At 41.6% G+C, this 22590-nt stretch overlaps 1 protein-coding gene across 4 annotated transcripts in view; it reads right to left on the bottom strand.

The window, feature by feature from the left end:
• LOC110985089 (exocyst complex component 6B-like) overlaps window positions 1-21699 on the bottom strand; it is a 30759-nt gene extending 9060 nt beyond the window's left edge. The window contains exons 1-12 of one of the 4 annotated variants that reach the window (XM_087144744.1): window positions 21541-21699; window positions 14754-14919; window positions 14095-14233; window positions 9499-9544; window positions 6494-6698; window positions 5373-5504; window positions 4618-4770; window positions 3259-3305; window positions 2864-2984; window positions 2119-2190; window positions 1211-1308; window positions 538-643 (exon numbers count right to left, since the gene is read on the bottom strand). In XM_087144744.1, the coding sequence (XP_087000870.1) occupies window positions 538-643; window positions 1211-1308; window positions 2119-2190; window positions 2864-2984; window positions 3259-3305; window positions 4618-4770; window positions 5373-5504; window positions 6494-6698; window positions 9499-9544; window positions 14095-14233; window positions 14754-14919; window positions 21541-21677 (1422 nt within the window). In that variant the 5' untranslated portion in view covers window positions 21678-21699. Of the gene's footprint in view, window positions 1-537; window positions 644-1210; window positions 1309-2118; window positions 2191-2863; window positions 2985-3258; window positions 3306-4617; window positions 4771-5372; window positions 5505-6493; window positions 6699-9498; window positions 9545-14094; window positions 14234-14753; window positions 14920-16319; window positions 16517-19013; window positions 20460-21319; window positions 21434-21540 lie in introns of those variants that run through there. The other 3 variants (XM_087144747.1, XM_087144745.1, XM_087144746.1) reach the window with 3 other exon arrangements.
• Between the last annotated feature and the right edge of the window lie 891 nt (window positions 21700-22590).

The following is a 22590-nucleotide window of genomic DNA, read 5'->3' as shown; positions in this document are numbered from 1 at the left end:
AAGTCCATGCCAGTCGAGTTGGGGGTAAATCAGATGACAGGAGATTACATATGACAAAGGAGTGCACTGACTTTTGAACGTGTGAGGTAACGTCATGTGGCAGTCTCTTTTGTAAAGATGTGTGATTCTGAAAAGAACCAGTGAGTTGACACTTGACGTTTCAACAAGTACGCCTTGATCATCTTGGGGAAAGAGATGCCTATGTAAGAGTCCATCCAAACAGCCTCTGCCTTGACTTGGACTGAATGACTTTGAATGGACTTACGAGGACTTGTGATTCATTAACGAGTCTTTACTCAGATGTAAAAATGCTGCATGCAGCAATCACACAAAGAAATAATTTCATTTTGGAACAAAGTCTGAAATATCAATAAGAAAAAAGGACTAGGTCGCGCTGTTTACTATTAAACATGCAATCGTACTTCAGGTTCCCTGACATAGATAATAAAAAAATTTCTGACTTTGTGAAACAAACTTCTGTCTCATTCGTGTCCTGGAAATTAATGGTCTTTTATACTACCGAAAGGGCAATTTTACCTTTTCCAACTCGGCACTGGTGAATGGAATGGTTCTGGTAATCTCGTTGTACTCTTGTTCGGTTTCCACGATAATTGCAGTGTAGTTGTCATTGTCAAAAATCTCACTGAGAGAGAGAAAATACAGAAAACGGGCATTAATTTACCAAGTCACAAATGCATTTGTGAATATTCACGTTTGTTGGTCTTTGGATAGAATTACCCAAATATATAGAACAGATAGAGAAATTCACTGGAGCTCTATTAGTACCTGCAAACCCTGGAATACTTTTGTCAGTGCTCCGCAAACTCAGCTGTCCAGCTCTGAATTGACAGTTCTTCAAATTTTCAAAAATCACAATACCAACCGTAGCAAAGCTGCATACTTAGAAAAAAACGTGATTGAGGAAAGTTCAGAGGTTACAGCCCTTCAAATAAACCAAACAGGGAAACTGACAAATAGAGAAACTGACTGGAGTAGCATATCAACCTGCAGCCTCTAGAAACACCGCGCTGGCCCCTTTGCTGATTGAGCTATGAGCCCATACTGTCAGCTCTTTCTATTTCTCAGTATCTCTACATGTAAATCGCTTGCCTGGGGAATGTTTCTCCCGCCACACCTTGTCTGCTATTCGGTCTCTTCCTCCTCCCCCCACCCTATCCTGTTTTCTGGTCCCCTTCCCTGCTCGACTTACCTGAACACCTGCACCCAGGTGTTCATCAGTATCTCGTTGTACTGATCCTTCAGGTCCAGCAGGAGCTCAACGATGGGCGTCGAGTTGAAACCGTAACTCTGCAAAATTGAAGGCACAGAGAATGAACAACTCACAGACAGCTCACAGTACGGGAGGACTATGGTACAGTATATGAACATGAACTACATCATGCACAGATGACGTAGGGAAGACGGTGTAATAAGCTGTTGCACGAGTGTCAAAAGATTAGAGAGTCAACTTTACGGGGAGAGTGACTGCATTGGTCTTGCTCATTATTTTAGCAACAAGCGACTCTGTCAACGGATGAGCCTGCTGAGTGTAACAAGAAGTACTCAGCATAGACTGCAGGTTTTGGTGAACTAAGGTACCGCACATATGTTAGTATGAAGTAGTGTGCTATTTACAATCTTTCAGGGTGGGTTCTGTTTATTTCCTTCAATATTTTAGCTAGAAAACAGTTGTCATACTGAGAAGCCTGCTCAGTGTACGTGTAGTAAGTTGCATTCAGGTGGGTCAGGGTTGACACAACACTACTTGCAAAGCTATCTTATTTCTTCCCATGGGGATCTCTTTTCAGAGAGCAAATACATGGAAACTTCAAATACTTTTCTTGCTGTCAGAAATCAACTCTTTCAGGGGCTGAAAACCATGTTTTGAGGATAGCAGGTGGCGCTTCTCAAATTTTTGTGATACTGTTCGAAAACATACTCCAGGGACTTTTGCAATATTATTAACGTTTTTGCGTATTTTTTGGGAGGTGGGGTTGTTTCACTGAATATTATTTTCCATAACCCACCCATTCGCATTTCACAACAAATATTGAAAGTTAGGAACATTGGTTAGTATGAAGGGCCCCTCATTTCACAACTAACTGACTCCTGCCTTACGTTCAATGTGTGCGTGAAGAGCACGACTTGCTCCTTGATCTGAAGAAGTAATGTGGCGTCAGTACAGTAGGCCTGGACGAAAAAGAGGAAAGTGTGAGTTCTCAGACAACCAATCAAAGTCAGCCATCAGAATCAAACTGACGTCTGTACACCTCTAGAGTCTTTACAGAATTGTGTGGGAAATGTTACAGCAGCAACTGTGACTTCACAGAGCCTTCTTTAGTCCAGTGGCATAGAGGCAGCCATATGTTGATGGTCACTGCTTGATGTAGAATCAGTAAAATGTATTGACAACTACATGTCTGTAGAGATCAGAGAGGGTGTAAATGACACAGAATTACACGTAGGTACATGATGAAGTTGGCAAAGCAATAGGCCACTCTCATTTTGACTACGATTTGAATGGGAGGCCACAATTTGCTGAAAAATCATCCTTTAGTTGGTTGACAATTTTACCTCAAAGTCGTTCAAAATGCACATTTGTTTCATTAATCTGAAGAGGGTTGTATTTTCATTTATTACGACTTACATGTAGCACATGTACTATTATCTGGTGTTTTGATAGGTGCATGAGATTTTTTAACATTTTATGAATTATCTTTTACATTTACTGACGGCATGCCATAATTTTAGCGGCCACTTGTAGGAAAAACACAACCGTGGTGCCGAAAGAGCAGGCCCCTGTTAATTATTCTCTTGAATTTTTAAAGCGCCTTTGAGAACTGCATGAATGCCGTTTACTCACTGAGTTGTTCCTTAACGTTGCCGCTATCTTGGAGAGGGCGGTGTTCCACAAGTCGTCTAGGTACTGTCTCGTCACGAGCCCCTCGGTCGTGTTCAGTATGTGGTCTTCCACCACAAAGAACCTGGACGGAAGTCACAATGCAGACATTGAACTTGAGCCAGGGATCACACTCAAGCATGGGGTGGAGGGCTTAGGAAGCACAGCCGCCATCGCATTCTCACCCCGACTTGGGGCTTGGTGCCCTTGATGAACGACAGTGGTCAAAGTAATCTACCCTCGAATTTTCTCCACACACTACAGCACTTTGGAGGATTCAGTACAAGTGCCGAAAACAAATGTGCCTGACAGTATTACTTACAAAGTGTTATGGATTTGGTACAAACTGTACGACTTACCCCAAGATTTGATAAAAGTACTTCTTGTAGTGGTTCAGGTTTTCATACTGCAAAAACGAATTCATTACACAAGATTACATAAGGCTAGATTTAAAAAAAAAAGAAACACGAATGAAAAATGTGCAAAAAAAATGCGTATAGCGGCAATCAAGTGCATGTAACTGTACTGCTTAACCCTCCTATGGCTGAAGTCACTCTTTGGGTCAGTTGGTAAACACATCAAAGAAGCACAGCTGTGTCGCATTGTGCACTGCACCAACAGTCCCTCACAGGAATATCAGATTGCACTTTTGTGCTGCCCACCAACTGTGCTTCACTGTGCACAATTGTGCAGTAAACCAAATGCAGTGAAGAGGACTGCACAAAAGACCCTGTGTCAGTTTGTGCTGGCAAGTTTGTGTTGCCAGCTGTGTACACACTGAACCTGTGCATGTTAGAAAACACATGCAAGAGAGTGACTGTGGGCACTCGTGCATATTTGTGCTGTGAAACCAAAGGAGGGTTAATACAAGGAACCATACAGCGGGGCATAGAGTGTAACGTACCCTCACAAGGTGATTTCAAAGCCACTCTCATTGGATCATTTGTGCATGACCTAAAGCCGAGGTCAGAATAAGGTGCAACTACAAGTGTCCGTAATCTTCATTCCCCCACTTTTTCCACTTGCAGTCACCAACAATCCCCTGCATTTTTATTTTGAGATACCATGGTGGCTGCATGAGACCAGCTGGGCCTTGTGTCACAAAGCGGTTCGCTACAGAAGTGTGCTAAACCTACCTATTTGCCTAGCAGAAGTTGGTTACCAGCTAAAAATGATAATATAGTGCAAGCACATCCATGTATTTTGTGATTGGTTCCTGTCTGGTTTAGCTCAGCCCATTAACATGTCCAGCGGTATTTCAACGCTGTGAAGCTCTGTGCAACAGGAGTGATTCACAATACGGTGCACCCCCCCCAGTTTCTGTCCTCCAAACCTACTGGAAACTTTACCACCCTGTACATCACATAATTTGAAAATGGTGGACATGCTGTTTGTGGGCTTAACTGCAGTCGACAAATAGAAGACGTTTCTTTGTGTGGCATGTGGCAAGACAAGGTGGGAGTGGGGTTGCAATATCTGACTGAGAAAGTACGAACAAGGTGTAGTGATTTTAGAGCTGCGTAACTAGGTAACAGAGCGATGCCATGTTGACCTTTACCCACAATGCAGTGCAAGCATTAGATTTTTGAGTCCTCTAATTACAGTTGAGCGATACTATGAATCTCTCAGGAGAATATCATTTCCATGTGTGTTCAGAGAAGTGGCAAACCACACCCTGACAGTCATAGAGAGTGGAGCCTCGCTGACAGGGTTCTTACCATGTTCCCATGGGGCTGGATAGCTAGCTTGGATTGCTTCCCTCTCTGCTTCCGATAGTAAGCCTCAAAGGTGTCTCTCATGCCCAACACCGAGTAGATATGCAGGCACCGATAAACGGGGGAAAAATCCACCTTGTCCAAGGGGCTGATCTCCTGTCAAACAACACATACAATGGCTGATATTTTAAAATCAGCCCTGACCATTCTTTGGCAAGCGCTGCTTCTAAATACTTCCAAACAGGTTGCACCGGTATCTACAATAGTTGCAAGGTAATGAAGCTTGTCTTATGAAATTATGGAGGAACGCATGAAAAATCATGAAACTTGTTTAGTGTTGAAGAAAACCCCAGAAATTTAAAACTGTAGATTTGCTTGCTCACTCGGGAGTGTAAAGGCCCCCGTACAGTATGGTCACTTTAGGATTGGAGACCAACGTCACAGCAATGCCGTCACAGACTTTTCGTTTGATACAACTATCGATTTCAAAGAGACTGTACAAAAAATGTAGGCGCATACTTGCAGTAAGCAGGGCCCCAAATCAAGCAGAAATTGAAGGATAAAATGTCCTTACTGGCTACATGTCTACATGCATGGACTATAAAGCCTGCCTCAGTAGGTCCCCAATGCAGTGTCAAAGCAAAATGGACTTTAAACTTCAATTGAACAACTTTAAAACAGGTGTTAGTCAAAGCCCAGGCCAATTTTTACATGTAGGTCATCCAATTTAAGCAGAAAATCTATTTTTCCTGTCCAACCTCTTCTTCTTCTTCAATGAAGTCTTCACTGAAGGGGTTTGTGCTGTCGGCTTCTGCCAAGGGAGATTCCTTCTTGGGCCCAGCGATGCCCTTCAGGAAGACCGAAGACTCCATGTTACTGCGCTTCTGCACCTGGGGAGAAAGAAGGAAAATGTAAACAAACTCAATTTGCTGCTCCTTTGTTTCACTCAACGACCCATGTGCACAGTGTTCTAAATCTGCCCTGCGTACGCGTTGTATTCTCAAAAGATCGTGCCGACAGACAATCTTTGGAAAAAAAAATTAAAAATTTCTCTTTTCTCGAAAATGACAGCAATCCTGGCAGTAAAATTCCACAGACTGTCTGACACTATTATGCACTTAGTTTACACTAAGAAATTTCAAGATAATTCATCGGTCCCATTTTTGATATCTTGCATATCCTATACAGAGTCTTTAAGTTTTTTTTTTCAGTTAACCACTTCATGCCGGGGCATTTTTCAATGTTGATGATGCTGGGCCGACATGACTATCATTTTCTCTGTTTTCAAAATCCTTCAAAAAATTCATCATTTCATTTAAAGGTCGTTTATAGGCACACAAAGTAATCTTTAGGCACTACTCCAAGTTGACAGGTGACCTTCATTGATGCCAGAGTATTTCAGCCAGGACTGCAGCCTTGTAAACAGAGCCCAGATTGTGCGGTGTTATATAACTGTCTTTTGTTCACGAACCTGGCACAGTGCACTGCTGACCTCTTTTCAATAGGGGCCAGATTAGCATGCAGCAGTGCACTGCTGTGTGGCTCATCGCTGCGGTGGTGGAGCGCGTTTGTCCCCGGTGGTAATCTGCTCGCTCTCAATGCCCCAAACCCTGGTATACGGTTTCAAAACAAGGCTGGATTATCACCACTTTAGAGAGTGAAAATTGTCAGTAATGCCCAGCAGCCTGGTCTTTTGTTCGGAGTATGGTCTTTTGTTACAGGGCCCTGTTTCCTTTGTCCGAGTTCGGAGACCCCGGCCATGCATATAAACCATACGTCTCCGACTCTGGATTCTGGAGTCCCCGGCAGGAAGTGGTAAATTCATTTGGTACGGGGGGCCCTAAACTTTTGCAAATGACTGTAGAAGAACTGCTGATACCTGTTTCATGGCCTCCTCCCCTATCCAGTCCGAGTGCTTCCTGATGCTCTCCAGAAAGTCCTTAAGGTCGCTCATGGAAGCCTCCATGATGCTCTCTCTCAGCTTGGGGATGTTCTTGGCCATGTTCTCGCAGAACCGGTAGCGCTGGACCCTCGGGAGCTGCGTGTGTTCCAGCTGCTCTAATGTTTTCAGTGCATTGTAGTATCTGAGGGTTGTAAGTGCATAAATACACGTACATTAGACCTCTGTACCAATGCTGCCACACATGTACATGGGTGATTCCAGAAATTAGGGGTCCAAAAGTATGACATTTTTGTGTCCCTGTTACATCAGAACTTTGTTTTTTGACATGGAAATATCACCGAAATTGATTTCAAACTATTATTATTTGTTTGGCAAGTAATTTGCATTAATTCATCACTCTTGGAAAATGTGTTCTGAACATATGTCAGATGCGATAGGGACACCGAAAAAAAAGGACCCCTAATTTCTGGAATTACCCATATGTACCTTCCTATGGTGCTCACCAGATGGTTCGCTTCCACAAACTCCACAAGGAATTGTACATGTAAACAAAGTGTAACGTCTGTAGTACATGTACATTGGCCTACTATGCACTGCACATGCCTGGACAGTACACATATACATGTACGTTTTTGTACCGGTACAAGTTAAACTTGATTTTGTTAAGGCCAAACCAAAAATTAGTTGTGTTTCCTATTACACTGAATAATAAATTAGGGTGGTTGGTTGGGTAAAACATTTTCTTTTACTCTAAATTTGTACAGCCAAAAAAATTAGGGTTGGATGATGGATTTTTTTGGGGGGGACAGTGTATATTTGTAGCAGGTACATGTACTAAGTCAGTGTCAGATTAATACGGTACATGTGCGTGTCAATATTACATATCAGCACCGTAATTGAGTAGTAAAGCAGCTGGTTATTGAAATACAAACACACAAGAGCCGTCCACCTCAGGGGAAAAAAAAATTAGAACAACACAATGTACAGGACAATGTACACAAAATTAGGCTCGGGGCAAGGCATCATAAGTTTTTATATTGTATTGATTTGTCGAATAAAAAGATAAAGGTTGCGCATGATTTTCTAGGTTGGGTCGGGTAACCGGAAACACAGCTATTTTTTTTGTTTGGTCTTATATGAATTTTTGTGTTTGTCGATTCCATTCATCAGTCACTGCAAACGTCAGCCATCACTGACACAAAATTAACAACCACAGCATCTGCTATCACCATGGCAAGCACAAAACTACAGAAATCGATATCACCACAGTGCATTTAATCACCACCTTGTTCATGTCTACCTTACATGTACAGTGTACATGTACATGTATATACATTGTACATCACCATCAATATACTTGTACATGTGCACTGTTTTCTCTCTCAACACCAGACCATTACAAAATACATGTACCTGTACACAGTACATGTAATGAATGCAACCACAGTGCACCTTGTTTAAGAATACCATCCCTATCAACATACATGTACATGCACTACTTGTGTTTTCTCAATCATCACCGCTCCGTTTACCACCATCAACCTTGCATTAAATGTAGACTACAGTATTCCGCAACCCTCCCCACCAGTTTTCACAACCAGCAACATCATCATCATCACCAATGCCACTGTCATAAGCAATGTGGTCATTTAGGCCAATAAAATGTGAAAGATTTGCACGCATGGCTTCCTCTGCTGCAGCGAAACATGATCCCAAGGGCAAAATATGTCATTTCTACTTTATGCCCTGGGCAACTCCCCAAACTGAGCGACGAGATGGCACATTCTTTGTGCATACCAGCTACACTTGGGTACATGTAATTTTATAAATTCAGGGTCTAAAAATGTGACATTTTTGTGACCCATTTCACCTTGCCAGTGTAATTTGACATTGAAATATCATCGAAATTGAATTGAAACTATTTCTATTTGTTTCGCAGGTAATTTGCATTAATTCATGACACTTGGAAATTAGAGAGTGTGTTCTGAATAACAAAATCATATGTTGGATGTGACTGGGACACACAAAAAATTGGACCCCCAATTTAAAGAATGGCCCATGTACCCTGTCCTTTGTTCTGATTGGTCTCGGAGGGTCAAGGTTAATGTACATGTATCTTAGTAACAGTGCCCCTACTACCGTACATGTGGCTGATCTAGATGCAAGAACATGTACAATGAAATGTACATGTACGTGTGTCTGTGCATTGTACATGTACTGGGGGGCTGCCGTTCACATTATCAGGGTTCCTGCACCTAAAGGACAATTATAAAATTCCGTGACCAAATTATGAAAATCCACAATCAAATAACAAAATTTCTTGGACTTATCGGCCTTTTAGGTTGCAAATACATATACAATCACAGATTTTATGCGCTTATTTCTGATAACAGTAATCACACAGTGTTTCATGACTTCCATGACAAAATTTCATAACTTTTCCATGACTTTAGTCAGTTTTACAAAATTCCATGACTTTTCCAGACCTGAAAAAGGAAAACCAAATTTCCATGACTTTTCATGACTTTTCCAGGCCGCAGGAACCCTGCATTATAAAGCATGCAATGTCATCACTGTACAATGTATATATGTATTTTGTGAGTTGTATAATGTCAAATATGAATAACAAAATATTTTTCAAATTCTCTGCATTTTATTAATCCCAGTCATTATTCAATCACTTCGTAATCCAGAATACTTGAACATATATGTACATGTACCCAGAACGTCAGTCACAAAGAAAGGAACAGAACTATTGAAGCAAATAACACAACAGATGTACATGTACCAAGTACTGATTAACGGTACAGCCGCCTCTTTTTTATAATGTTCCTGGGGAGTACACTACAGGTATTGGTGTGTTCATGTACATGTACAAAGCTACATGTACCACACGTTGACCCTATCTCCATCTCGTCTGCATGCTCGTCTATGTTTCTCTTTCTCTGCTATCTCCTGCTCCGAATCCTTTGAGAGTTTACCTCTTATTCTCCATCTGCTCATTCAACTTGCAGTACATCTGCAGAACTATGGACGGGAAGAGGGGAAAAAGAGCAAAAGACGATATTGGTAACCGTAGAAAAAAATCAATAATTTATGCAGTACTGTGACCATCTACTGTAAATGTGCCTGTACATTGCTCGAGCCTTATCACGCCTCTGTTGGTTTACGCTCGATTATCACTGTGGGGCCACTGCATGAATATGGACCAGATGAAGAGCGAGATCTGTGTTTTTTTGTAACTGGAAGCAGAAGCACATAAAATTAAATATTTATGTATATATATTATAGTAAATGTATGGTACCGGCCAATAAGTGTCCATAAGCTCAGGCGAGATTAATGCAAAATTCCCTGGGTACTGGGGGTACTGGTGAACATGATGTACATTGTATGTCAACAAGTGGTCATTCACATTTGTTCAATAAACACTTCATGTATGTTCACTCATTAACCCAGAACTTATATGGACTTTAAACCCTGTCTGACAAAGACGCTAGACATGTACCATGGGAGATAGCGGCAGCAGAAATGAAACACTACATTTTTTATTTGAGATTTATACATGTACAAATAAACAACTGTGCACATCATTGTACATTATGAATGTTACAACTCTAGAACTTGGCACAAAACTGTAGATAATAAAGTGAAAAAGTGACCTTTTTTGATAACCATTAAATTTCTTGTCTTACACATTAATAAGAGATATGTACATTGTACTGTATGTATACGTTTGTTCAACAATCAAACAACACACACTGTCAAAATTTTGGGCGAGAACAGGCAAACTTGTTCAGATGCTGAATACAAACACGTACATGTATGTACGGGTATGTACATGTACATGTATGAGCTAATGTACGGTTCAGGATAGAGTGAATGTCCTACTATGTATGCAGATGCCCAGTTGTCAGCGGAATAAATCATAGACCTCCAAACATGACTGTAGTGTAGGGCGTATACATGTATGTACCCCACCCATACACTGTACTTACAAAATCTTACCCCTGGTACATGTTCACTAACATGTACATGTAATTCTTAAATGCCAAACTCTATTTACTCGGTCAATCATTAATTTGTACATGTACATTTTCAAGAGACATTCTGTGTGCAAATTTTTATTCTGCACTTGTTGCCATGGCAACAGCTCGGTCAGGAGGCAATCTCCCCACGTTATCAAACGGGCAATGTTTGTGGGTCACTGTCAACTTCAAGATGAAGCACGGGCATGAGTGGAAGCCTGCTTCAGGCAAGGCTCTGAACAATATAGACACAAAGATTAAAGTGTAGAACACAATTTAATAACACATGTAAATGTACGGGTACATGTACATGTATAACTGTACATGAATTGGTACATTGTGCAGATGTACGTATTCTGAGAACACTGTGCATATTTCTCTCATAACCAGATACGTGTAACTGATGACTATGTAAACTCGGCTTTAGTGAGGCTCCATCAAGCATCCCTGAACTCATACAATTACTATACCCGTATTTCCCTAAATTTTCTTTGGGGGGAAGGAAGGGGGGCTTTTCCTCATGCCTTTCTTTTTCTAACGTTGCAGAGCACGAACTATGGTATCATCGTGATAGTGTAAACACTGAATTCAGAAATCTGTCAAAAGACAAATTCAAAGGCAAATTGTTCATAAGAATGTTCATCTGTCTAGAATATCGGTATATAAAAATACATGTATATATTGGTATATATAATTCTGAGTACCCCATGATGTTGCCCATACATGTAGCTACAGGGACTTACAGCACATGTATACTGTACATGTATATACAGTGTTAGACTGGAATATTGAAGGCGATACATGTACATGTACCGGTATGTGGCTTGTCACTTACATGTACGCATCAATTATTTCTTCTACACTTTGGCTTTGCGCTCAGGGCTCTTCAAAAGCACAATGTATGAGTGTGCACAGTAGACGACACATCCATCAGTGCAAGTGCCGTACCCAGCAGTGTAGTTTCATGTACTGTATATATGTACATGTATGTGTGTTCATGTATACCAATACGCTGCATTTGCAAGATTAAGAGGCTCTGTACACACGGTACAGGAAACAAAACCAGCCATCGATATACATGTATTTGCCATGTTTAAAGTTACGAATTGTTTTGAAATAGCACAAACAGATGCCACCAGGAAGTGAACTCTACTTCCCCGTAGCAATGCACATGTGTACATGTACAGCTACATGTTGATGTATGCCAACAAGTGCGTGTAAGCAAAATGGCATTTCATTTTCAATGCTTGTGCAAGTAAATCTGCAGGAAAACAGAAAGACCACAAGAACCAGTATGTACAGAAGTATGGATTTTAGTCATTTTTCACATATGTACATGTACCCATATGATTTTTTTATTCACAATTTACAGTGTTCCTCAGTGAATTCACATCAACATGTAAATTGTTCATCCAGGGTAATTCCAGAAATTACGGGTCCGGTTTTTTTGTGTGTCCCTGTCACATTTGACATATGATTTTGTAAGTTCAGAACACGTTTTACTAATTTCCAAGAGAGATGAATTAATGCAAATTACCTTCCAAACGAATAGTAATAGATTGATATCAATTCCGGTGATATTTCCATGTCAAATAACACAGGTCAGATGTAACAGGGACACAAAAAAGGTCACACTTTTGGACCCCTAATTTCTGGAATTACCCTAATGCAGTTCCCAGATTCAGCTCAGTCCAACAACCAGAGAAACTAGCACTGAAGTATTCTGAACCAGTTTTGCTTCGCCCACATAATCATGTATGCGCAAGACTCCGCATGCTGCAGCATAAAGAGGATTATGTGCATGCACGCCCCCTGCAGTAAAGCGGCATGTGCAAACTACTCCATCAGTAATGCAATTCCCACTCTCCCTGAGGGCCAGCACACGGTGCTTGGTTGAACCGTTGGCAGGCATGCGATTATCGGGGACAATCTCTCTCCGTACATGTGTACACTTTGTGGATGCTGCCTTGCCTAAATGTCAGGCTGTCTTGCGCCACAGATATGTGTGTGTCAGTCCAAACGCAGCGTCTTCTTTGTGGGGTTGTGCTCATTTGTCATCTGAGATGTTTACATATCGTGCCAAGTGCTGCGCTTCGTATTCTGAATGGTGACACTTGGAATTAAGCACAGAGCTATCCTAGAATCTCAAGCACAAACAACAAAATACCGGTAAACTAAACAATGAGTAAGATAAAGTACATGTACATGTAAGCATAGACATAGGAAAAAGTTTGCCCATGGGTAATTCCAGAAATAAGAGATCGAAAAGTGTGACATTTTTATGTCCCTGTTACATCTGACCTTTATTACAGTATTTAACATGGAAAATATCACCGGAATTGATTTCAAACTATTACTATTTGTTTGGCAGGTAATTTACATTAATCCATCACTCTTTGGAGATTAAAAAATGTGTTCTGAACTTACAAAATCATATGTCAGCAGTGGCAGGGACACACACAAAAAAATGGACCCCTAATTACTGGAATTACCAATGTACATTTCAGCCTGGTTTCCATATCAACCCAAGAAATGCACAGAGAAACGTAATCAACACGCAAACTGCAATGCAGACATATAAAAACATGTCAAACAGAAGTGTCACCAATAATCCAGACCATAACCCATAACATACGCAAACCAACCCCAGACGGATTGGCAAAGTTGAGTCTGGTTCAACTTTGCCGACTGTCTGATTTGAGTCGCCGAGTAGGCCTATACAAACATGCATGCCAGCATTGCTAGCATACAGGAATGCCCCTCTCGCTTAATACGTATACATGTACAGTCATTTGGTCCATTGTTTCCGTATTACTAGCATATGCAGCCCCAACGGTCAACAAAATAGCTGATCACTAACAAAATACATCAAACTGGAGTATCAGTTTGGCTTCAAGAGGAAACATTGCCAACTAAAAAAGTTCGGGATGCCATTTTGTTTAATTTTTGGATGGAATGACGTCGCGCAGCGTCTCTTCCACGACTGTCTGTGTCTTGACTTCTTGCATGCCGTCGGCGTTCGTTACAACCATATGGAAACCAGGCTTTACATGTACAATGTACATATGTATGTATAATGTACTGGGCAATTTTACTGGCTATAGAGGGTTTGCATGGCTGCCATCTTACAGGCCAGTCCTTTTGTTCCACAGGGTATACACAAAGGAGGTTTCCCTGTCATGCCTGTAAAGCAAAAGAACTGCCCTGCTAGATGTCTACCATGCAAAACCTTTATACATTAATATAATGTTTCCAACACTGTAGCATACCAGAATTCCATGTACATGTATGCACACTCTGTTCTCTCCACTTAATTTATGTACGGTGTATGTACATGTAAGATACATCACTATGCATTTACGGTTACGCGTATGTTTAGGTACATGTGTACCCTGTGCATCCTCAAAGGAGAGATTCAGCTTTCAATAACCTCAGCATTCACCTCCTTGTAAAACAAGGCCAATACAGCCCCCTGGTCTTTCCTAAAATGTGACGCACTTGTCTCTTTCTTCAGGTAATGACCTACATGTACCGTACACGTCAGTTCTTACCAGGCAGGCAGAGCTGTAAGAGTTCCACTGTGGCTACGATGTTCCGGTGCGTCTTGCGGGTTTTCTCCAGATCCTCTGCTTGCTGGATCACGGACAAGCCTGATCGCTGAAGAGATCGATTTGTGGATAATACCTCCTCCTGAAACCAGAGTAAGACGATAACTTCACAGTGAACTTTCATTTTTAAGTTGATACCGAAATACACACATGTACTGTGCTAGTACGTAGTCGAGTCCATCACAAGTCCGTGTACCGCAAGTCCACAACAGGTCATTCAACCCTCAGCCAAGTCGTAAACTATCCCCCCCCCATATTCCAATGAAGGAGTTCTTTCTCGTTTTTACCCTGTTATTTGAGACTGGTCTTATGACAGGGCTGGTGAAGTGACTTGTGATAGACTAAACTATGTAAGTGTATTCTTCCACATTGGGTATCCCTTTAACAATAAACTGCAGGATTGCTTTGAATATTTGAACTGCAATATCAAAATTTCACTGCTCGAGCGGAAAACCATTGATGCAACATACATGTAGCCAACTCGCTCGGACACAGCCTTGAGCCTTGTGTTGACAAGGCGCTAAAAAAGACAATGACTGTGACCCGACTGTGCCCAGCTGCTGGGGCACTGACCGGACCTTCATGACCTTTTGACCGCTCACCTTCAGCCTCTCGGCGATGGCTCGGACCTTGAGCAGCTGGCCGATGCTGTCCACAAAGCCCTGGTAGTGGAAGTTGCACATCCTCTCGATGTCGCGGTCGTGTTCCTGGATGCGGGACTTGAGATGGTACATGAAGCGCTCGTGGTCGTTGCCATCTTGGATGGCTCTGAAACAACAAGGAACTCAATGTTGAAAAAACAAGTTAAATTCACCAAATGACCAAAAATGAAACAAGTTGAATTTTTTTTAAATGACTGAAATCGTAACACGTGCTGTTGTGCGGCAAATTTGAAACAACCTCACAGGCATGGTTGCTGTCACAGGAACCTTTCTGAAAACTTCTGAAGTCCCCCTTTATGAAAGAAACAAATGGAACATTTTTCTAATAAAATTAAAGACATGGACAAAATTTCTATGGCAATGCAAGTATTTTTTAGACTTCCTTCCGACAACGCACAGATGTCTTAAACATAACAAAATTAATGTACAGTCCCCCTAAATATGCAGACAAATTTAACTAGTGTTAATACTGCAAAATATTTGGGAAAAATCAAGACTGAGTGAGATTCCTTCCATTACTACGCACGATACCGGTAATTTAAAATACAAAGTGTTCATGTACATGTACCGTTATACTGGTACAGGTGCATGTGTAACGCAGCTGCAAATGAACAAGTAAAGCTGGGGAGCAACTACGTTGAACAATCACACAGTACATGTACATGTACATGTAGGCCTATCCTTTCACTTTTGAACTCGTGGTTGATTCCATCACAAGTCCCTGCTAGTCAGTCATAAGACAACGACGAGCCATCTGGCCAGCAGAGTCACAAAGCTGTTCAATAGTCACCCTGCCACTGGTCTTGTGGCAAAACTCGTGAGAGCTACGGTTTGTGATAGACTTGACAAAACAGCCATCCTGCAACTGAGATGGTTCAGTTTTTCAATTTTTGAAACCACATGTACATACAGGGACGTACATCTGGGTCATTCCATGAGGTTGGGGGCACAATTTGTCACCGTGCCCTTGTTACATCGGTAACTTTTACCACCTGTCGATCAAGACCAGTAGAGTGGGCCATTTACTCTGTAAAAATGACACACACACCCATCTGTATTCAGCCTTGCAAGATATACGACGATGTCAATTGGGAATCCATATGCAGGGAAATACCTGTTCATTTTTATGGAGCCCATGTACCGGTAACAATTGACACCGTCACAAATTGTGCCCCAACCTCATGGAATGACCCATCTACCAGTTCATGTACCGGGTACGAAGAGTGCAAATCATTGTGTACCAAATCATGAAACTTATTACATGTAATTACATGTAGTTTCTGATGCCATAACATACAGGTATTATGGGTGATGTCCTGATATGTAAAGAGTCATATATACAAATGCATGTAGTTTAAGCCAGCATAAATACTGCTGCATGTACATGTACATTTGTGCAATGTGCAAACTTGATGCAATTTCAAAAAATGCACGCATGCATAATGCCTGTGAGCCTCTGGACCCAAGGGGCGTGGGTGGGGCACAGCATCTTGTAAGTACTATTACCGGAGGAGTTGGCCCGGTGTCTCATCAACGGCTGAGTCTCCCTGCCACAGCCCCAGGCCGGATATTTGATGACTCAATGTTGCTACTGAGTCAACCTGCAGCTGCAGTGCTCACTGGCAATATTCCCAACCGAAAATCTCACTGGAGATTTTTGGCCTTTTCTCAAATTTGAAATCAGTCAGACGATACAGCAACCAAACCAAACAGCGGAATGGACAAAATGTTTACTCAACAGTGTTTAACAGTCGCCCTGTGCATGTAGAGAGAATATACATATAACAGTTGTCAAATTAATTAAGGAGGAAATAACACAAATTATGTACACTAACTTTCCTGATGAGGAAGCTACTACATGTATGTACATGATGTACAGTATGGTACATGATACACAAGTATGAAATGTACATCTTGGATGCATGCACGCAATCAAACTGCATGTGGCTGTCTAAACTGGATGACGCACACTTAAACAATAGGGATACATACACATACATGTAAGTATATACATGTACATGTACAAGTACACTGTACGTGTACAATATTTAACCCTGGCCAACTTCCTTCAGCCATGCCAACTGGTACAGCAGCAAACAATACTCTACATGTAGCAGTTTCAGGAGCGTAGGGTACACATCATGTGTACTTGAATGTACCATCACGCATCTCATTCATTGTCATTTTGTACAAATATTTGTATGCGGCACATGCATGTAATGGTACAAGTACACATCATTAATTAACGCCTTTGGTCGAGTTCAGGCGGCAGGCCTGTTCTCAACACGGGTTTCTTGCGTTCGAATGGCGGGAACACGACCCAAGAACATTGCTCTGGGCACAGGATCCCACATCACCTCCTTGTCAGGGTTTTGTACGAAGGCACAGGGAAACAGGATTTTGATTTTTGTTGAGCTGCAAAAAAAAGTGAGATGGCTGGCTATGCTGGACATGATGGAAAAACTTTGTAACATGAACATAAATAATTATGCATACCAGAGAAACGAATTTTCCTTTTTAACTAGGAAACAAGGCAGCCCAGAAATCCACACATTAACCCTTGAATTGGTACATACAATGTACCGGTGCATGTAGATTCCACCCTGTTGCATGTCACTGAATACAGTGCATGAGACAGCAGCAAAAACCGATTGTAGTGTTGTGAAATTATACCGCATATTAATTATTGGTTATTAGTTAACAATTTGCAACATATACACTGTAAATGACTACCTGACAGTGCGCATTGCGATGCTCTGTGCGCTTATGCGGTGAGGCATCGCCATGCTCCTGTGCACTGACAATGCGTGAATGAGAACCTCTTATAAACAGCGTGAGCCTGTTTTGTTGGGCTAGCGCCCTCTTGTGACAAAATGCGTAAAGTTGTTAGTGCCTCACAAAACACTACAATATATTTGCTATTTCTTATGGATTTTCTTATTTTGATCAAATGTTTCTTTACTCTCAGTAAAAAGTATAAGTAGGCGTTAACTTCAAGATTGACAGTTGCTGTTCTGGCTTTGGAAGAGTTGGGCCTGTGTACAGAATAAACCAATACAGTGTTTAAATCTGTGTGATCACCTCTTGTCCCCTTTGCATGTACTTTGTCGTGTCTGGCAAATAAACCCACTACCAGTACAACACAGTACAATCCCTGGTTCCCAGCATTTGACATGTTTGAGCAACCGACCCACGAACAACCACTGGAGCTGTTCATATACATAACACTGTGCGAGTTCAGCCTTTAGAATCACCTCATTATTTATGTGCCACTGCATGTGCATATGCATGATATGTAAATGGTGTCAATGCCAACATGTGATACATGTACTTGCATGATGCCCGCATGAAATGATGACTTACATTAGGACCACTCCCATCATACACAATTGTCATACATACATACATGTACATCTGTCTTGGATACTGTTCGTTTGTTGGCCCAGAATGATCACATTAAAGGGCGATATATCTGCAGACCGGTATCACACTCACCGTGAGATACATGTATCTCATTCTGCTGGTGTGTACATGCACATGCACACACACGAGACAGAAGCGCTACGGGAAGTTTGAGAGCGAACGTTCCCTCTCCTTTGGCCAGTTTTGCATGGTACTCATGATACGTTTTGTGCACAGGCTACCAGGAAACTCATTCATAGATCACGCTCGTTCCAATCCCCGCAGCGTATAAGGTAATGTGGGGACCGCTAACCAGACTACAGTACATGCACTCACTGGTACCCACACTACTTTCACATGAAAGTTTACACACTTAAAGAAAGCGAGAAAACAGTGCATTTGCAGATGATATTGTTTACGTCTGTTTTAGGTTAATTATAGAGTTTGACAGTCGGCCTATCATCTTCTGAAATTCAGAATTTGTTTCTTTGGATAAATTCCTTAAGACAGATGTACCGGGTACGACAAAACAATTGTTGACCACTGTGGTGTGGAATATGACGTTTTGAACACCCGAGGGACGCATAGTGCCCCAAGGCGAATCAAAACATCCTATCCCACACCACAGCAGTCAACAATTATTAAACAAAAACACTATCGATACCAGTGTACATGTACATGTATATGTGGACGTATTATACAGATGGTCCATTTAATATGGGTTAAATACATGATGCACAAAGGTTGTTTAGAGAGCATCATGAGCACATTCCAATTCAACATCTCATCACAACCAACCTGAAAATTTGGCAGACAGAGGTAGAGTCCGATTCCTCAATGATGCTGACAAGCCGGTCAACCTCCTCATTTTTCTCCACCGGCTGACTTTTAGAATACGGCGAGTCCATCATGACGACAATTTTCCATCAGCTACAAGTTTTCCATGTATACAAATGAAGGTACTTGTATGTTGTTACTTCCTGTTATTCGAAAATCCAGTCAGGAGCTTGGGGTATACATTGTCTCCTGGGCTGGCTCCCAGCATTAAGGCTCCACCAAAGGCAGGGAACAATACTTATTGATCCACAGTCGAATGCACAGTTCTCTTGATGCTACATGTACGTGAGGCAAGTGGGCACAGTACAGTGTACTTCCTGCATTTCAGATCCCATACAGAAGCTACGTGTACAAAGACTGCTTGACGCAAGCCGTTGTTCTACCCAAAGCAGGTACATACACAAAGTGAAATCAGAAATCATACAGCAGTCTAATGCCAACCACACTGCAAACGGTTTGCATACATGTAAATTTGTGCATGAGCATGATGACAAGGCAGCTTGTATGGTAAAAGCTACCCACCATGCCTACATGTACATGTATACTCTACGTGATGTGCATGAATACGATGAACATACAGGTTTAATTACCTGTGCACAACGCCTTTGATCTCTGACCAAAGGTCCAAAATTTCTCAATTTGGAGATCCCTATCCAATAGCAACTACAAAAGAAGCATATCTATAGATGTAGATCACAAAAACAGTGACATGTAACTCATGGCCTACATTCCGCTTGTGTACAGAAGAGACTGCTTATTTCCTTGTGAGCTGGGTAGGTTATCATGAGCCACTCTAGCATGTCTAGTGCACTGACCGGATGAGTGAGAACAGCACAATCCGAACCATTATCGGTGTGATCCATAGCATCCGTACCGAGATATCATCCCCAGGATCTAAACTGTGAACTTGAAGCCAATGCAATCACTGACACAGCAGGGGCTGTTGTGTGCACACAGGTTCTACATTGCAGGAAGGATCTCTACTCACAGGTCAATGCTTCCAATGCACAGTGCATGGTGACAGCCGTTCCTTCCCCCAGTACACATAAATAACCTGCCGGGACATATCCTTTCAGGCAACAAGTTCGACAGAGTGTAATGCAATCGCCCGACCTTGGCCTTAACCTTCCTCATGTGATCATCATAATGGCGAGGAGTGCATCGCCTGCTGATGACTACATCCAGTTCTTTCAGCCCAGCAGGTGTACGGCCCTTACGCTGTGTCAAGTACATGTACCACCATTGTCAATTAAATATCAAGGGCATTTACATCTAGGCCAAAAGCAATTCTTGTAATGTATATATACATCTGTTAAGTTAGACAGAAAACTGCAGTGCCACCATGGCCACTGGTATACACAAACAATCAACGGCTGATGTACATGTACATTGTACAGGTACATACATGCAGTATGAACTACATAGGAAGGGAATTTTCTGCTGGTTGAATATACATGTAAATTATTTTATTTAATAATCCCCACGGAAAAGAGCAGACCACCCAGTCACGACAGCTTATTAACACATTTGTACAGTGCCACACTGTCAATACAATGTGCATACAATTTAATAACAATGTCCATGTACATGTATTACATGTACATGAGGTAATAGGCCTATAAAATTAACATGATAAATATCAAACTACATGTATGCGATGTGCAGGTAATTGGTGTAGGTCTGCATAAAAATACATTTGTAAAATGCATGCACAGGTCACCTATACTATAGTATGCATGTACATTGTACCCGGTCATGTCAAGATTTTAGTACAAGTGACAAGGCTAATGAATGATGCATAAGAAATGCATTATGATAAACTGAGACATTGAATTGGGCCCTAGGCTAAGCTACATGTAAATAATGTGGGCATGACTGTTGTACATACCTGTACACACAAATAAATGACATCGTGTGCACGGACATAGGCCTATGGCTATGCACAAATGACAGATGGCCATGATACTTGTGTAAGAGAATTATATCTGTCCTTTCAAAGCCCAGCACCAACAATACTCCATTGCCATTTCTTTCCCATTTTAAATAAGGGTAGGCATCACGATCACCGTGATGAACATGAAAAAATGGCTGAAACTTCGAAAGGGTCTCCCTAATAATGGGCGTGCCGAACGCAATGCATTAACACTCATGACACTAGGCCTAGCCTACTCGATGATTGATCATTTCCTTGATGATTCTGTCATGCATGTTACTCAGTGTTAGATGTACTGAAACAAAATAAACCATAGAAACTGAAAGAGTTTCACCATTCCTATTTTGTCAAGAATAGCCTGATCCAAGTGATTGGCTCAGCCTCAGGCACTTTCTGGAGTGATGTTTGTTCTCAGCCTCAGGCACTTTCTGGAGTGATGTTTGTTCTGCCTGCCGCGCGCGGTGTCGGACGCAAATGAGAGTTGCCGACCTTTCCGTGACCCTCTCGGCTTAAAACCAAACAGTATTGTGTGGGGTAAAATCACCAGGGACATACCTCAAAGTTGGGGCTACGGGTTCTTCAGATGTTTCAATTTCTAACACAAGATTTTCGGCGTGACTTTCGGCTGCCTCTTCCTTCACCATCGTGGTAAAGGCAACGGCCAAAGTCGCTTTCTTCCACAGATCCGCCATGATGATGGTGTTGTTAAATAGCGCCCTCTGTTCAGACATTTTATTTTATGTGATTTGTTTTATTTGAAGGTGGGCGGAACCTTGAAAGTTGAAGTTACGTAACATCCTTTTCACGCATAAGAAACATAATATTCCGATGCGATACCTGCACCAAGTATTTCTACTCTTGTACATTTAGTGGACACCATTCAAACCTTAACTTGGGCTACATAATTATGTTCTACGACGAGAAGTGTAGACGCGTCAGTGGAAAAACCCCTAAAGTTAAAGCAAATATACCCTTTTCTATACTTGTGGTTTGTTTAATTTCCAGTGTCTGCCTTTACCACTTTTCCTCAACTTTTTGCCAGAGAGGTGGGCAATTCATCCCATATTTTTCTTTATTTTTTCCCAATTCTTTGAATTTTTTTGTCTCTTTGTTTTGTTGTTGTGTTTTGGGGGGGTTGTTTTTCGCAACCGAGCTTTGAAACAGACTGTCAACTCCTCAGTGCACGACGTCCTAGTGGGACAATAATTGCAGCTAGTTGTAACATCGGTATTTGCTTGTACCTTCAAATGCATCAGACCAGAGACAAATCTAGACCCAAAGATGTGAGGGCCAAGTTCCATTATACATGGAGATCAATGATGCCATTCTAGTTAGGCGCAGACATTTTGAATCCACGTGCGTGCTTGCCTTTGTACAACATTAAAAATCTGAGATAGAATGGATATCGAATTATGTATTCTAAATGCATCTCGCAAGTACAACATTCGCGTCGTTTGAATAAGATGCACACGTACAAAAAGCAATGGCACATGTTTATTAACAACCATAGCTGATTGTTTTAAAACTAATGTTTCCTGACATTCGAACAAGATCGTCCACTTTCGTATGCAGTTCTTTCAAAGGCTGCCTTTTGATGAATAAGTT

This window comes from Acanthaster planci, linkage group LG13, assembly GCF_054643075.1.
Source record: "Acanthaster planci isolate LZ-2023a linkage group LG13, COTS_SCS, whole genome shotgun sequence".
Taxonomy (NCBI): Eukaryota; Metazoa; Echinodermata; class Asteroidea; order Valvatida; family Acanthasteridae; genus Acanthaster; species Acanthaster planci.
This window is presented reverse-complemented; position numbering and strand designations above follow the sequence as displayed.